Here is an 18,602-nt window from a genome sequence, read left to right as displayed (position 1 = left end):
ATCGAACCCACATGGTAGGCAAGTGCTCTACCTCTGAGCCACAACTCCAGCCCCTGTTTGCATCTTAATCTCATTTGTTGTGGGTTTATAGTTTATCCATAAAGTTCTCTATTTTGTTCCCAAAAACACATTTTAAGCATGTTAGAAATATATATCATTTGATTTTTGGAAACTGCTTTTTTAAAAACAAGGAACTTAATATTTGTCCATTTTTTAGTCTGTCCGTTTGGTTTTTTACTTTTAAAAAAAATCATTAGTAGTAAGAGGTTAAATTGTATAAATGAATCATAGAAAATGGGACTTTCATGGAGAAGTCTTAATTTATCATATTAAGTTAGAAATTTACTAGCATTGTTTTGTGCTGAGATTGCAGGTGACAGTTTCCCTTCCCAATGAGTCAGATCGTTTATCCAGCTATTCTATATCAAATGTAGCTGTTATATATAAAATGTTCTATATATCTAGTACATATATATGTGTGTGTGTGTGTGTGTGTGCGCGCGTGTGTGTATTTAGCTATTGCATATCAAATGTGAAGTGGAGAATATTTTACTTAGCATATAAGATAAAGAGTTGTATAATTAAACTTACGTAATGTTAACAGAGAACATACAAGAATATGAATTTGCCATATAATTTAAGGTTTTAGATCAGGTGCAGTACTTCATGCTTATAACCCCTGCAGCTTGGGAGGCTGAGGCAGGAGGATTGCAAGTTCAAAGCCAGCTTTAGCAACTTAGAGAGGGCCTTAGCATGTTACTGACACCCTGTCTTAAAATAAAAAAATAAAAAGAGCTGAGGATGTGGTTCAGTTGTTAAGTACTCCTGGGTTCAATTTCTGATACATACCAAGAGAAAAAGTTTTTGGAAAAATAAAAAGAGGAAGTAAAAATAAAGATACAATAAGAAATAAATACATTGCAAAACAGAAGAATAGGAGATCAGTTCAGAGTTGGAAGATTAGAAAAATGAAAGGAAATTAGGAAAAATGAAGAAAAGTAAATGAGAACAAAAGGATGTGAGGATCAACAAAGAGAAAATATTAGAATTTGATGCTATTATATGTTACATGAAAGTCTCAATGAGGTAAATAATTTGTTCAAAGATAATAGGAATAATAAGACATTAAAAGTTAGGGCTGGGGTTGTGGCTCAGTGGTAGAGCACTTGCCTAGATGTGTGAGGTCCTGGGTTCAATCCTCAGCACCACATAAAAATAAATAAACAAAATAAAGGTATTGTGTGCAACTAAAAAATAAACATTAAAATAAATCAGAACAGGCTCCTATAGCCAAGGAAAAATTGAGGAAATTATAAACTATTATGAAAGTAAAAATAAATTATAAAACTGTTTCCACTATTCCCCCTAGTTACTGGTCGACCCTTCTAATCTTTTAAGAAATAAATAGTTCTCTCACCAAATGATGACATTGAAGTAAACAACTCTGATTGCAAAATCTGATGAACACACACAGACAATACAACAGTCTCATTTATCAATGTATAGATTTTTAAATTAAAATAAAGATTTTATCCATGTATAGTGATGCACAGCTGTCATTTTGAAAAGGCAAGTTTAAGGCCAGCTTTAGCAACTAGTGAGACCCTCCATGATTTAGTGAGACTATCTTAAAAAAAAAAAAAAAGACTGGGGATGTCACTCAGTTGTAAATCTAGCAAACGACCACAGGAAATGATTTCTTGACTATATTTCAAGTAGTTCATACTAGGACTAACCAAACCAGACAAGTTTGGTGTTTAAGAATTCATTAGCAAATCTAGAGTTGGTGCTATGGTTTGAATGTGTCCCCTCCAAATTCAGGTGTTGCTAGTATGATAATATTGAGAGGTGAGGCCTTGAAGAGGTGATTGTATCAAGAGTACTCCTCCCCTTATAAATGGAATTAGGTGTCTTTGTAACAGGGCTTGATGGAGGGAGTTTGAAATTGTTATGCTCTTTTGCTATTTGACCTTGTTATGCTATTTTGCTATTTGTTAGTCCTTTTTTGCCCTCCACCCTCAATCATGTGAGGACAGAGTTCCTTCCCTCCAGAGAACAGCAGTTCAAGACATCATCTTGCAATCAAAGCCTGAATGTCTATCACACCTCCAGCGGGCCACCACCTTGACCTTGCACTCTCCATTCTTAGGTATTCTATTATAGCAGCCCATAGAGACTAAGTCAGTATAGCTGAATGGTTAGGAGTACATATTTTGAACCAGATCTCCCTGTTCAGATCCTAGTTTTTTTGCTTTGTGAAGGCTGTGTGAGCTTGGGTGAGTTAATTTCTTTTATAGTTCCCTCACTTGAGTAATAATAGCAGCTTCTTCATAAGATTGGGCACTAGTCTACTAGTGCTGTCGTAACAGATACCATAGACTGGGTGACTTGAATAACAGAAATTTGTTTTTTCACAATTCTGGAGGCTACAAGTCCAAGATAAAGGTACCAGCAGGTTTGGTTTCCTCTAAGGCCTCTTTCCCTGGTTTGTTGGTGGCTGTCTTCTTGTATCCTTATGTGATCTTTTTTTTTTTTTTTTTTTTTTTTTTTTAAATTTGTGGTGCTGGGGATTGAACCCAGGGCTTTGTGCATGTGAGACAGTCACTCTACCAACTGAGCTATATCCCCAGCCCTCCTTATGTGATCTTTATAAGCATTTGTGTGATATAACTTTGGGGTGTGTGTGTGTGTGTCTCTCTCTCTCTCCCTCTCCCTCTCCCTCTCCCTCTCCCTCTCCCTCTCCCTCTCCCTCCCTCTATGGCTCCTGTGCCCCCGTCTTGATAATTCTGTTCTTATGAGGACACCAGTCCTGTTGGATTAGGGCCCAACCTAATGACCCATTTTACTGTAATTACCTCCCTCCCCACCCCACTACAAGGGATTAAACCCAGGGTCTTGTGCATGCTAGTTAAGCACTTTGCCCCTAAGTTACATCCCCAACCCTTTTTATTTTATTTTGACACAAGCTCTCACTTAGTTGCTCAGGTTGGCCTCTAACTTGCAATCCTCCTGCCTCAGCCTCCCAAATTGCTGGGATTATAGGTATTCACCGTCCCCCCACCATACCTGGTGATTTTTATTTTTAATTTATATAATTACATAATTATTGCATTGCTTTTCTGACTTTGTCAGAAGTCAGTTGAACAAGCTGGGCATGGTTGCCCATGTCTATAATCCCAGCTACTTGGAGGGGCAGGCTGAGGCAGGAGGATCACAGTTTTGAGGCAAGCCTGGGCACCCTAGCAAGATCCTGTCTCAAAATAAGAAACAAAAGAGCCCCAAGTTGCCTTAGAACCTCACTCAGTTGTTGAGCCTGGCCTCAAATTTGCAGATCCTTTTGCCTTAGTCTTCAGAGTCACTGAGATTCCAGGTGTGTGCCACTGAACTTATCATAAACAATAACTTCTAAAAATGTATTTGAATAAACTCAATACCCATCCCTACTTTCTAATCTTAAAAGCAACAATATGCCCATTTTATTTATTCATTCATCCATCAGTGCCTATTTGAGTTGCATTTACTTTTTTGGTTATTAAGAATACTGCTGCTGGGAGAATATTTCTTCAAGACCCTGCTTTTAGTTGTTTTAGGTGTGTACTTAGAAGTGGCATTGGGGTACCATATGGTAATTTTATTTTTTATTTTTGTGAAATTGCCATACTGTTTTCTATAGTGGCTGCACCATTTTTCATTTCCACTAAATTGCACCTGGGTTCCATCTTCTTCAGTATTTGTTATTTTCTGCTTTGGGGGTCTTTTTTTTTTTTTTTTGGTAGTAGCCCTCCAAATGGATGTAAGATAGTCTCGTTGTAGCTTTGAGTTACATTTCCCTAGTAATTAGTTATGTTGGCCATCTTTTCATGTGCTTATTGGCTATTTGTGTATCTTCTTTGGAGAAAGCCTGTTCACTTCCTTTGCCCATTTGCAATTGGGCATGATTAACTGGATAACATTTTATTATGCATTTGAAATATTAGCTTTTGACAGATAAATGATTGGAAATATTTTCTCCCACTCTGTGGATTCCTTTTTTACTCTATTGTTTGTGTCCTTTGGACAAAAAACACTTCTGTATTTTAGTTATCTATACTTTTGGTTTTCTATCCAAGAATTATTGCCAGATCCAATGTTATGTAACCTTTTCCTTATATTTTCTTCTAAGAACTTTGTAGGTTTACCTCTTATATTCATGTCTTTTTTGATCTGTGTTGATTTTTACATATGATACAAGGTAAAGGTCCAACTTTTAAATTTTTTTTAGTTGTAGATGGACAAGATACCTTTATTTTATTTATTTTTATGTGGTGCTGAGGATCGAACCTAGTGCCTCACACATGCTAGGGAAGCATTCTACCCCTGAGCTACAACCCCAGCCCCAAGGTCCAACTTCTTTTAATTGCGTATGGGTATCCAATTTCCCCAGCACCATTTGGGAAGAGACTCTTCTTCCCCACTGGCACCTTGTTGAAAAATCATTTGATCATTTATGTGAAGGTTTATTTCTGTGCTCTCTATTCTTTTCCATTGGTTTGTGTGTCTGTCTTTATGCCAGCATTACAATTTTGATAACTCCAACTATGTTGCCTAGGCTGGTTTTTCTTGAATTCCCATTAAGGCTCAAATTATCTTCCTGACACAGCCTCCAGTATCTGGGTCTATAGTTGTACGGCACCATGCCCATCTTTGTAATAAGAAGTATTATACCTTGAACTTAGGGTTTTTTTTTTTTTTTTAAAGTGTTTTGTCTATTTAGCATCTTCATAGAGTTGTCTTTTTTGGTTTTGTTTTTGGCAGTGGGGACCAAATCCAGGGATGCTTTACCACTGAACTACATCCCCAAGCCTTTCAATTTTTTATTTTGACAGGGTCTCACTAAGTTGCTCAGGGCTTTGCTAAGTATCTGAATCTGGCCTTGAATTTATGATCCTCCTAACTCAGCCTTTCCATTTACTGGGATTATAGGCGTGAGCTACCATGCTACCATGCCCGGTTTCATATAGTTCTTTTTATTTTTTGTACCAGGGATTGAACTCAGGGGTACTTGACCACTGAACCACAACCTCAGCTCTATTTGTATTTTATTTAGAGACAGGGTCTCAGAGTTGCTGAGGCTGGCTTTGAACTCACTATTCTCCTGCCTCAGCCTTCCCAGTGGCTGGGATTATAGGTGTGCGCCACTGGCCCTGCCTCACAGTTGTTGTTGTTGTTTTTTTTTTTTTTCTCTCTCTCTCTCTATAAATATTTATTTTTTAGTTTTTGGACACAACACTTTCATTATTTATTTATTTAGTTAGTTTTTGGTGCTGAGGATTGAACCCAGGGCTTCGCATGTGCTAGGCAAACCCTCTACTGCTAAGCCAAAACCCCAGCCTGCCTCACATAGTTTTTAATGGGAAAACACTAGAGGAGTTACCATGGAAATGAATAATAGTATAACTAATTAGATCAGTTTTTAAAAATGAATAATAAAACATTGTTCTTGAAGACAATTACTATTGTATTTATTCTACAGTATGTACAGTAAAATGTGAAACGAGACAAATTGTGGAAAGGAAGGTAGAAACATTATAAACATTATTAACAAATTTTATATTTTAGACATAGATAATAAATCTATAGGAAGAAACAAATGATTAGAAAAAAGAACAATTAGTAAAACAATTGGCTAAATAATAAATCTAAAAATTATATAATTTCTGCATACTAGCAGCACCATAAAAATAGAAAAAATTGAGTGCTAGTTATATTGTTTTTAATATCTGAAGATGTCACAATGATAAATGATAGTTAAACCTTGACAGCCTGCAGGCTTTTGTGCCTTGGGGTTTCATTCACCCTTGGGAATGGTAATTAAGGCCATAGTTCTGAATTGGAACTGTAGAAGTGGGAAAAGACAAGCCTGCCTGGGACTTGGATTAGTCAACAGCTCATCATTCTAAGGGCTAGACAAAATTGAGCCACTTGTTTTGTATTGGGTCTATATAGCCATCTGCAAGAAATGGAACTAATCTTGGATGGAAAATCTAGGCAAAAAAAAAAAAAAAAAAAAACCACTAATGTATAAATGTGTTTGGAAAATGCTGTATTTTATAGGGAACTGACATGGACCACCATGAAACTATCCCTTAAGGCCTATTTTTTAACTTCTGAAATGTGGAGGACTCTCCCAAAGCTGAATGTGAAAACTCACAAAGCACATTAGTAAAGGAGATGTAGCAAAAGAAGAATTTACGATTCAAGACCTGATAATAGGCCAGTCTAAAAAAGAACTTGATTTATTTTCTTGCCTTTGGTACATTCTTAATATTGATGTAAATAATAATGTTTAACATATAGTCCATACTACTTTTTGCTATATTTGCTTTGCTCCCAGTAATTCTTTGTAAATATTGTTTGATTTTACTTGTTTTCCCCCTCAATGCTGAGGATCCAACCCAGGAACTCATTCATGCTAGGCAAACCCACTTCCACTGAGCTACATCCCCATACTCCTATTTTGTTTTGGTTTTAGACCAAATTAAGGTCCTTATATTGAATTTAATGTGAATTTTTAGCTGCCTTTAATTTTAGTTCAGTCTCCCTTTTAATGAGTGACAGTTTTGAAACTTTAGAACGGGAATATATCTTATTTGTTCTTGCTAATTAAATTTAATCTAATGATTAAATAATAATACAGGAATCTGTCTCATAAGAAGATGGGAAAAGGAGGATTAAATAATTAGCTTTTTTCACTTTTGGTTAGACACGCATACCCAGTGATTCTACTCGTACCTCTTAACATTGCATTTCAAATACTACAATGTGCACTGCTGTATACAGTTGTTTTTTTTTATTAGTAGTAATTGCTGTTAAAAAGTAGAATCTTCAGTCTTTTTATCTGTTTTCCTCACTCTGCTATTTCTTTTTGAAAATACGGGATATTTTATTTTAAAGTGGATAGTTAAAATACGGTTTTATTATTGTCCAAGGGGGAAAATGCTTCACAAGGGCTTTGTTAAAGATAATTAATGAACCAAGTGTTTAAAAAACTTGGACATAGAAATATTCAATTAAATTACTGTAGAATTCTTATGTAAATAAAGCTTGTTTTCTTCATTCAATTGTATTATTGAGCGCCATAGGAATTATAGGAATAAGTCTTGTTGATTCTTGCCACTGGGAATGCATGGTATGATTTTACTTCTCCAGATTCACTTTATTATTTTTCTTTGCAGCTTCACAAGTATCTCACTGTGCAGTTCCCTGGTATAGTGTACTAATTATAGTTTAAAAATAGTGCTTTAAAGACACAGTGAAAGAAATACTTAATATACTCTAAGAGGAATGCAGTTATTTTAGTCCTAAACCTAGTAACTTTATTTTTTTAACAGCTTTATTGAGACATAATTCAAATTACATACTACAATTCAACCTTTTAAAATATATAATTCAGTGGTTTTTAATATATTTACAGATAAGTACAACCATAAAACACAGTTTTATATCATTTTCATCACCTTAAAAAGAAATTTCATAACTTTTATTTATCACTTCTGTCTTCCTTCACTGTTGTGCTCAGCCCTAAGCAACCACTAATTTATTTTTTTGTGTGTCCTAGATTTCTCTGTTCTGGATTTTATTAGGAATGAAGTCACGTGATATGTAGTTTATATTTGTTGTTGTTGTTGTTGCCTTTTACTTTACAGTGTTCTTTGAATCAGAAAAGCTTTAATTTTAAAAGATCCAACTTGCCTCAGCAATGGCGAGGTAAATTCAAAAGAGGCCTGGGGATGGATGTGGCTCAGAGGTCGAGTGCCCCTGATTTCAATCCGCCTCCCCACTCCACTCCACAAAATAAGATCTAGTTTCCTGGGAGCCGTTGTGCATGCCTACAATTCCAGCAATGAAAGGCTGAGTCAGGAGAATCTCAAATTCAATGCCAGTCTCAGCAATTTAGTGAGGTCCTAAGTAATTTAGTGAGACACTGTCTCACAATAAAATAAAGGCTGGTGATGTGATTCAGTGGTAGGTAGGTAAACAGAAAGAAGATCCAATAATTTATTTATTTATTTATTTTTGCTTTAGCAAATATTTTCAAGGTTCCTCCATGTGGTAGCATATATCACTACTGAATTTGTTTTTATGGTTGAATAATGCTACATATGTGACCATACGTATTCTGCCTATCTATTTTGTAGTTGACAGACATTGGGATTACTTCAACCTTGTAGCTTTTGTGAATAATTCTGCTGTATACATTTCTGTCCTCATTTTATTTTCATGGTACTGGGGATTGAACTCAGGAATGTTTTACCACTGAACGACTACACCATCCTTTTTTAATTTTTATTTTAAGATAGAGTTTTGCTGAATTGAGGCTGGCCTTAAACTTGGGATCTTCTTGCCTTAGCTTCCTTATAAGCTGGGATTATAGGCATGTGCCACTATGCCTTGTGTCCACATTTTGGGGCGGGGGTGGTGGTGGTGGTACTGGGGATTGAACTCAGGGACTCTTGACCACTGAGCCACACCCCAGCCCTATTTTGTTTTTTATTTAGAGACAGTGTCTCACTGCGTTGCTTAGTGCCTCACTTCTGCTGAGGCTGGCTTTTTTTCCTAAGATGTTGATGGAGCTTTATTTTTATTTTATTCATTTATATGTGGTGCTGAGAATTGAACTCAGTTCTTCACACTTGGTTAGGCAAGTGCTCTACCACTGAGCCCCCAGCCCCTGAGGCTGGCTTTGAGCTCTCAATCCTCCTGCCTCAGCCTCCTGAGCCACAGGGATTACAGGCATGTGCCACCGCACCTGGCCTATGTCCACATTTTTGTGTGCATGTTTTCATTTCTCTGGAGCAATAATTAGGAATGAAATTTTGTATCTCTCTCTTACTGTTTGAGGAACTAACTGCCTGTTTTTGAAAGTAGCTGTACCATACCATTTTTCATTCCCAGCAGCATTATATGAGGGTTCTAATTTTCCCATATTTTTTAAAATATTTTTTTAAGTTGTATATGGACACAATGCCTTTTATTTTATTTTTATGTGGTGCTAAGGATCAAACCCAGTGCCTTACACTGCACCACTGAGCTACAACTCCAGCCCCCTGATTTTTCCCATATTCTTTTTTTTTTTTTTTAAGTTATAGGTGGCCATAATACCTTTATTTTGTTTATTTAATTTGTTTATGTGGTGCTGGGGATAGAACCCAGTACCTCACGCATGCCAGGCAAGTGCTCTACCACTGCCACAAGCCCAGCCCTGATTTTTCCCATATTCTTGCCAACATTTCTTGTCTTTTTGATTCTATCCATCCTATCTGCAATTGAAATGGAAGGTCATTGTTATTTTGCTATACATTTCCCTGATGGTTAATGTTATTGAACATCTTTTCATGTGCTTATTGTCCATTTGTGTATTGTCTTTAGAAAAATATCTGTTCAGTTCAGGTTCTTTGTCCGTGTTTTTAGTTGAATTCTTTCTTTTTATTAATAAATTGTAAGACTTATTAAACTGCATAGAAATTCCTTATCATGAAGGTTTGCAAATATTTTCTCCCGTTTTTTAGATTGTTTTTTCTTTTTATTGATAGTGTTTTTTGAAGCAAAAAAAGCTTTGTTTTCCAAAGATCCAATTTATTTATTTATTTTTGTTGTTGCTTTTTGTGTCATATCTAAGGATCTTTTGCCCAATCCAAATTCATAAAAATTTACCTTTATGTCTTTTTCTAAGAAGTTTATAATTCTAGCCCTTACATTTTTCATCCTTTTTGAGTGTATATCTATGCCTGTATGTATGGGGAAAGCAATCATTTTGCCCTTTGTGTGTGGGGGTGGGGGGTGCATGGGAATTGATTGAACCTAAGGGCATTTACCACTGAAGTACATTCTTAGCCCTTTTTAATTATTTAGTTTGAGGCAGGACCTTACTAAGTTGTGCAGGCTGGCCTCCAGTTTGTGATTCTCTTGCCTCGGCCTTCCAGGCTGCTGGGATTATAGGAGTGCACCGCTGTACCCAGCTTGCCTTTGTGTGGTTTTTGTTTTGGTTTTCGTTTGTTTGTTTGTTTGTTTTTTTTTTTTTGGTTATTGTAGTTATAGATGGACAGCATGTCTTTAATTTGTTTATTTTTTATATGGTGCTGATGATTGAATCCAGAGCCTCACACGTGACAGGCAAATGCTGTGCCACTGAGCTATATCCCCAGCTCTCTTGCCTTAGTTTTTAAGAGACTACTTTCCTTGGTATAGGTTTCTTGGTTGGCATTTTTTCTTTGAGCATTTTTAGTATTTTATTCCACTGTCTTCTGAACTCCATTGTTTTTGCTTAGAAGTCAAGTGTTAATCTTAACTGGGTTGTTGTATGTTATGTTGTTTTTCTGTTTTCAAGAGTTTCTCCTTGTCTTTGCCTTTGAGCATTTTTTCTGTGATCCATCTATTTACAGATCTCTGTGTGTTCATATTACTTGATATTTGTTGAGGTTCCTATTTGTGTGTAGGTTATCATTTTTCTTTTTTCTTTTTTTAGGGTGTGTGTGGGGGGGCAGGGCAGGTAGAGGATTGAATTCAGGGGCACTCAACCACTGAGCCACACCTCCAACTCTGTTTTGTATTTTATTTAGAGACAGGGTCTCACTGCGTTGCTTAGTGCCTCGCCTTTGATGAGGCTGGCTTTGAACTCTTGATCCTTTTGTCTCAGCCAGGCATTTGCCACTGCACCTGATTATTATTTTTCAATAAATTTTTGAAGAGTTCCTTTCTCACCCCTCTTTGACAGTTTTACATATTTTTCTGATGCTCAGTTTATTTTTCTCCATTCTAGCCCCCCATCTTTGTATTTGGTCCTGGGGAATTGAAATAATAATAAGTACATGACCTAATGTCCTACCATAGGGCTACACCACTGGCCCTTCTATTGGTTCAATTCTACTATTGAGCCTCTCGTGATTTTTCCCCCCTTCCCTTAATTTCAGTTATTTTTCTTTAAACTCGGGAATTCCTGTTCAGTTATTTTTTTATAACATCTGTTCACTCGTACCTTCCTTTATTTCTTTGTTTTGTGGTGCTGGGGATTGACCCAGGGCCTTGTGCATAGAGGGCAAGCACTCTACCAACTGAGCTATATCCCCAGCCCTTTCTTTATTTCTTTAATGGTGGTTTCCTTTGTTTCTTTTGCCTGATTTTTTTTTTTGGTGGGGTGTGTATGGATCATTTTTTTGTTGCTTTATGATTTCTTTTGTTGTTGAAAACTTTGTTTTAGATAATGTATTGAAGCAACTCTTTTTCTCTCTGTCTCTCTTTTTTTTTTTTTTTGGTAGCAACTCTTGGTACAGATTACTTTCCTACCCTATGAGTTGTTACTGTGGTTTTGCTGGAGGAGCCGGGAGTGACTAGAGGGTTATTTAGTAGACTAGAGGGTCTGCTAATACTTCTCCATCCTTATCCCCTAGTATTAAGCCTCTGATGTTCCTCAGGGAGGCATACCTTTTTGTAGGCCCATAGTCATCATCATCCTGCAATGACCAAAGTACTGGTAGGGTTCTCTTCTTTTCTTGTCGAGACAGTACCCTCCTTATTAACATTTGTTGATTAGTGTTCCATTGTTTTCAACAATGTCCTAGCCATAAATTCCCCCATAATTGAATGCAATCAAAGTATGGCTTTGAATTTCAGAGGTCTTAGTTGTTTTCTCTGTCCCCAGCAGGACTCCTCCCAGCTGTCTTATGCCCTGATTCTTTATAACAAACTACTCAGCCTACAGTCTAGATTTTTATTACATCCATGAATCTTCTTGTAGTTGTCTTTTATCACAACCTCTGCTGTTCTTTGTGTGTGTGTGTGTGTGTGTGTGTGTGTGTGGTGCTGGGGCTTGAACCAAGGACCTTACAGTAAACATGTAATATCCTATCACTGAGCTACATACACACCTTCAGTCCTTCTTCCACTATTATTTTCCCTTTTTTTTTTTTTTGGTATGGGGTCTTGCTTTGTTGCCCAAGCTGGCCTTGTACTTGGGTTTCTTCTTGTAGCTGGGATTACAGGGTGTGTTCTTGAGAATACCCTTAGAAATTAAATTTGTACATGCTTTATTGCAAATGAAGTTGAGTCCTTTGTATACTGTGTGTTCCTGCTTCATCCCTTAGGCTCAATTTATCTGAACCAAGCTTCTGGATGTATGGATGGGGATAATCATAAGCATTTCTGTGATTAATATCTCAGCCCTAGGAGCTGAGTACCAGTATCTATAGTAGAGCCTCTGCCCTTCAAGTAGGGGTTGAGCAGAAGGGAATCCTCTACCTTTGATGGTACTTCTTTGGAACAGTATCAGCAAGAGGGGTCTCAGATTGATAAACCCTGAAGTCTTTAGGCTGTGTTTTTGGCTGCAATAGTCTGGAGCCAAATTAAGATTTAGGCAGTAGAGTTGATTCAGATACCACAGACTTTTATTTTTCTGAATGATTTTTCACAGCACTATTAAAATATTTTCCTTTCTTCTTCCTCCTTCTTTTTGTCGTCCCTTCTTTCTTCCTTCTTTTTTCTTCCCTCCTCCTCTCTCTCCATTTTTTTGTGGTACTGGGGATCAAACCCAGGAGTGGTGTACCACTGAACTACATCCCCAACCATTTTATTTTACTTTGAGAAAGAGTCTTCCTGAAATTGCTGAGATTGACCTCAAACTCGGGATCCTCCTGCCTCAGCCTTTATAGTAGCTGGGATTATCTATGTGTGCCACAACACTTGTTGAATGCTTATCTTTTTATAATTTTCATGAGTTTTACTGAGGAGCAGTCCAGTGGAGCTCATGCTGTTTTATGCAAGTTTGTCTCCTATAACTTTGGTTTTTTAGTTTGCATTCATGCCTCTGTAAGGTATGTCTTAGAAAAACTTCATTTGTTATAGTCTCTGACCACCCCTCAAAGAATTCTTAGCATAATATTTAATGTTGCAACTTTCAAATACTATTTTGTGAGACAAGAGGCTGGGGGAATTGATTTCCCGTGATTATTTTTCTTAATGAATGACTTCAGAACATGTACTCTATATGAGTACAGCGTTTGTAAAGCAAATGAAAATAGTAGAACTGAGGAATTTAACACGGAAGGCTCAGTATTATAGCTGAGTTCTTTTCAAATTTTTCTGGAGGTGTTACAGTCAACTCTTGGCTTTTGTCACTTGTCTTGGACATCAAAATCAGTAGGCTTCTTCCTTAGTTTTGCTATCGTCTTAAATTAAAATTTCTTTTGATTCTTTTAAACATTTTTTCTTTCCAGGGGCCACTCAATAGTGAGTCTTCCAACCAGAGCTTATGCAGCGTGGGGTCCTTGAGTGATAAAGAAGTAGAGGTAAGAATCTATATTCAGTGCAAGAATTTTTGTATTCTTACATTTTTAGTCTGGGTTAAAAGATAACACTATGTAATTCCAGGGGCTCTGTGGTAGTGTGTGTGAATGGCTCCCCTTTGGGTTGTGTGCTGTTTGCAACTATGATGTTACCGTGAAGGAGGGTTTTTTGTTGTTGTTGTTGTTGTTTGTTTTTAATACCTTTATATTTATTTTTTATGTGGTGCTGAGGCTCCAATCCAGTGCTTCTCACACATGTTAGGCAAGCACTCTACCACTGAGCCACAACCCCAACCCTACCCTGATGGGTTTTTATTACTGTAATCAAGTACATGCCTTGTTTTGTTTTTTGTTTGTTTTGTTATGATTACCATCAATAAAGGGCAGAAATTTGCAGTTGTGGCTTATGTAGCCTAATCTGGATATTAACACTTGCCAGCAATTCAACATAGTAAGTTGGTCACCAGCTGACTTTAGTAATAGAATTTTCTAATTATCCTTGCAGTACTGCGGATAGAACCCAGGGGTGCTCTACCACTGAGTTCCATCCCTAGCCTATTTTATTTTATTGTACCAGGTTTTAAACCAAGGGGCACCTGATTATTGAGCCATATCCCTAGGCCTTTTTACTTTTTATTTTGAGTCAGGGTCTGTCTCACTAAATTGCTTAGGGCCTTGCTAAATGGCTGAGGCTGGCTTTGAATTTATAGTACTCCTACCTCAACTTCCGCAGTCCCTGGGATTACAGGCTTTTGCCACCAGGCCCAGCTATTTTTTCTTTTTTTTTTAATTTGAGGCAGGATCTCACGAAGTTGCCAAGGTTGGCCTTGAACTTGTGATCTTCTTTCCTCAGCCCCAGAAGTTGCTGGCTTTATATGTATGGGCTACCACATCAGGCTAGTAATTGAATTTGAAGGGGTTTTAAAGTTAGGCGCATAACCTAGTCTCATGGATATAAGTGTAAGTCAAAGCCAGCAAGGACCTACTTTATACCACGATAAAACTTTCAATAAATTGTAGTCAGTTTATCGATTATGCAGATCTTTTTGCAGAATATCTTATTTAAGCTTTTTAGCTACTCTTATCTACAGGTGAATAAATTAAAGATCTGACTTTAAGCATTTTGCCAAAAGTTGCTTAGAGGATTTGGATCTATACCCTGTACTTTTTCCTTTCCTCTGTTCTAAGGATAGGATGCTGTTTGAGGATTGTCTGTGACAGTTCTATTTCTATTATATGTGTGATATTCTTATTTTTTCTAATGTGAAAAATTTACCAAAATGCTAATTTTGACTTATATGGTATTTAACAGACTCCTGAAAAAAAGCAGAATGACCAGCGAAATCGGAAAAGAAAAGCTGAACCATATGAAACTAGCCAAGGTAGTAATACTTTCACACCAATGAAAACTGTTAATTCTTATGTATTTAAGAATTTTACAGTAAATAATTAGTTTATATCCAAGGATTCCAATCAAAGAAGGTTTGTGTATCTTAAGGGAATATCAGGCTGTTTATTATATACTTGTCATTTGATATACACCTGACAAAACCTTCAGTTCTTTGGGGATTCTTGTTTGCTCTGTTGTACTTTAACGATCTTCTCACTGCAGGATTTTCTTCAGACCTAACATGCATTGTGTGGAGAGGAGGTGACATTATAGTTTCAACTATTTCTTACATTAAATCAATGATTTGTTAATAGAGGTAGCCATAAGTGATTTCATTTTATTGCTATTCTTCCATGCCAATTACTTAGTTTAGTTGCACGTTGGAGACTGGAATAAATTTATAAACGTGATAGTTTAGTGCCATATATTTTACATAATTAAAGAAAGAGTAGGTAGTTTGGCTATTTCCCCCCTGTCTTTCTAAGGAGTGACAATCTCTTCTTGAATTATTCTTAGCTTTATAAATATAGATAATTCATTGTAACTCTAAGAAGGAAAATTCTTCCAACATAACAATATTATGTAGTTCTGTGTGAAATAGAATCAACTCTGAAGTTGTGATAAGTTTGTTTAAACCTCTGTTTTCTTAAATTGGGATGTGGATTAAAGATGAAGTTTGGTTTTATTTCCCAATTATGGCACATTTTATTAGTATTTATAAAAGAAAGATTATTGCATCTTAATGGAAAACAAGCTGTGAAAAATTCTTTCCTGCACTCCTTGTTCAGTTACTTATTGTATGGAGTAAGCAGTTTGTTCTTAGAGTACAGGTATTTTGGTTCATTTGATAAAATAAAGTTGATGGTAGCAGTGTTTGCGGTTACTGAATACATAATGCATTTTGGTGAATGATGGTTTACATGTGCATTGGAAAAACTGTACTTACTTTGGTTTCATTTTCAGGGAAAGGCACTCCTAGGGGACATAAAATTAGTGATTACTTTGAGGTAAGTTTACTTTTTGGGGAAAAAATCTGCAGTGATTTTATGAAAACCAAAGTCCTTGTGTTCATTTACAGCATTAGAAAGCAATTATTTTGCCTTTGCTATGATTTCCCCACTCTCTTTCTCCCCGTCTTCATCAACCTAATGCTGCCCCATTTCTCAATAAGAGGAAATTGATGCTGACTTCGTAAATTTAAGGGTTTTTAAAAAATTATTATTGTGTGTCTTATCTGTGATGATATAAGAATTCACATATAAGGTGATTTTTTTTTTTTTTCCTTCTGACCAGACTAGGTTTTGTGTCTTTCAAAGATTAAGGTGGAATGACTTGGACTCTTCTTTTATCCTCTTCCCTTAGTGTCCAGTGGAACATGGCCCATCCTTAGTGACCCAATCCTTGGTATTAAAGACTAACACCCACTGCACCACTGTTTTTCTGCTTTGTGTATTTTGAGATAAGAAGGGAATACATTCTTCTCTCATGCCTTTTCAAAACCACATACACTTTCAGCTTTGTAGCCATTTCTGTAGGAGCTCTTTCTTAAAAAATCTAGTTGAAAAGATAGTGGAGTTTGGCTTATATGGCATTTTCTCTCTAGAATAAGATGTATTGACTTAAGGGGGCCATGTATAATTAACACCTGTTTGTGTTTTAATCTTTTACTCTCCTATCTGAAGCATACTACTGTTTTGAATTATTCATATCCATTTTTCCCTGTTGGCCAGTTTGCTGGGGGAAGCGGGCCAGGAACCAGCCCTGGCAGAAGTGTTCCACCAGTTGCACGATCCTCACCGCAACATTCCTTATCCAATCCCTTACCGGTAAGCATTCACCTGGAGAAATTTGACACCTGTTATAGGAGACCAGAAGCCCAGGAACACTCAGCAGTTTTTTTTTTTTTTTTTTTCCATTAATTACCCATGGGGAATTAGGCATCAGGGAGAGATCTCTACTTTACGCTGTTGCCTATGAATCAGACTTAGATTCATGTCAGTACCAGTAAATTAACTTTGTTCAAGAGCTGGTCCTATTCTCTCAGTATAATAAATTGCCTCTAAACCTGTATAGCTCATTTATCTGTCAAGGAAGTGATTCCAGTCCAAACATGAGCTTTTTATCCTTGCTACACTTACATGTTCTAATTTTTTTTTTTTTTTCTTTTAAAGTTTGGTTCAGGTCCTAGTATTTGAATTACCTCCAGGGCTCACTCAGTGGTAGAAAAGCTAATGCCATACAGATTTGAGATAGGTTTTTGCCCAGACTTTTAAGTGAGATCCCAAGGTCTTAAAAACATTGTACATCATTAAGTGATTTTCAGTTTCGGGCAGTTAATGCCCCTTAGGGAATATTTGTCAATATCTGGTGTCATTTTGATTGTCACAACTTAAGGGATGAGAGGATAAGTGCCATAGCATCTACTGGGCAGAGGCTGGTAAACATCCTGTGAAGTTAGGACAGCCGCTATTACTATTGATACAAATGTCAGTAGTGCTGAGGTTGATATTCCTGAACTAGCCAGAGTATTCTGTGTTAATTTGCTCCAGTGTCTTTGAATAATTTGTTGATACTAATCAAGACCTCTGTACTCAAGAGCACTCTGTCTATAATGCTGTAGGTGTTGCCTTAGGTGGGATCTTTGAGATTGGGGTTGCTGAAATTATAAGTTTTCATCCTAGATCTGCTTGTTTAGGAAGGTTGTTTTTCTTTTCCTTAATAGAGTTGGATAATACTGCTCTTTTCTTAAGTGATTTAGATTTTCGTATTTTTAAAGCATTTTAAAATGTGCTTCCTTCCCTTCTACTAGCTCATTAAAACATGGCATCAGGATGATTGTAATTGTTAACGTACTTATGAAAACATAAGTTAAAATGACAACTTAGGATTTTTTTGTTAGGATTTTTTTTCATCCTTACCATATTTTTTAAATGTTAGAAATGTTTGATATGTAGAGCTATTTGGATAGGTTCTTAGATAACTGTTGAGGAGGCTGGTGTCTCTTTTTCCTTAGGTTTTAAACCAATTAAAGTTTAAAAATATTAAATGAGATTGCAGATTATATTTGGGAAATATGTTTTGTTGCATTTCTGAATGTTGTCCATTACTTTTTTCTTCCTGAAATTCTTTTTTGATTTTTATATTGTGACCATCCATCATATGCCACTTAAGTTTGTACCTAAAGACAAAAGAGATGTATTTAATGATCTGTAGGCATTTTCTGCTAGCTTTATGAATATGACTGGACTTCATCATATGCAAACCTGAGCATATATAAGATATTGAAATAGGAACCAAACCTTAATTTCCTTTCTCCATTGCACTGAAAAGCTCTTTATCATCCCACTTATATTCTGTCCTTCATTATTATCATCAATGATTTGTGTATACGACTTAATTCCTTTACTCTTTCTCCATCATATTTGCCTGGAAAAAAACCAGCCATAATTAATCTAATTCTCTACCTTTGCCTTGCCTGCCTTTAATTAAGCAGGTCACTGTGGCTGAAGAAAAAGAACACTCACTCAAGTTGATTGATCTCACTTTATGTTCATGACCACTAACCTCAGGTGTGCCTCTAGTTGCCTGCTAGTCCCGCTGTATTTCTAGTTAGTTCCCTTTCCTCGAAAATTTTGTTCTTTAAACCTCCAAATTTTAAACTGATGCTCTTGCTTTATTATTTTACTGAGAAAATAGAAACAATCAGGAAAAGAACTTTCATGTGCTCCTACTTCAAATCTGACATACTATTTGAATCAACACTGGGCAGAGGCCAGGGATGTTAGTAAACATTCTACTAAGACAACCTCCCTACAGCAAGAATTACCTGATCCAAAATGTCAATAGTGCCAAGGTTGATAATACCCGAGCTAGATATTGTAGTAAGGTATCTCTTG

The 18,602-nt window shown here is 36.5% G+C and overlaps 1 protein-coding gene across 3 annotated transcripts in view; it reads left to right on the top strand.

Annotated features, from left to right (window-relative positions):
• The window catches only part of Tlk2 (tousled like kinase 2), a 118,872-nt gene that overhangs the window by 27,943 nt on the left and 72,327 nt on the right, over positions 1 to 18,602 (top strand). For all 3 annotated transcript variants that reach the window (XM_076869922.2, XM_076869921.2, XM_076869923.2), the window contains exons 3-6: positions 13,248 to 13,319; positions 14,629 to 14,698; positions 15,670 to 15,713; positions 16,437 to 16,532. In XM_076869922.2, the coding sequence (XP_076726037.1) occupies positions 13,248 to 13,319; positions 14,629 to 14,698; positions 15,670 to 15,713; positions 16,437 to 16,532 (282 nt within the window). The remainder of the gene's footprint in view (positions 1 to 13,247; positions 13,320 to 14,628; positions 14,699 to 15,669; positions 15,714 to 16,436; positions 16,533 to 18,602) is intronic.

The sequence above is a fragment of the Callospermophilus lateralis genome, chromosome 11 (assembly GCF_048772815.1).
Source record: "Callospermophilus lateralis isolate mCalLat2 chromosome 11, mCalLat2.hap1, whole genome shotgun sequence".
In the NCBI taxonomy this organism is placed as follows: Eukaryota; Metazoa; Chordata; class Mammalia; order Rodentia; family Sciuridae; genus Callospermophilus; species Callospermophilus lateralis.
Note: the sequence above shows the minus strand (reverse complement) of the source record. Positions and strands in the feature narration are given on the sequence as shown.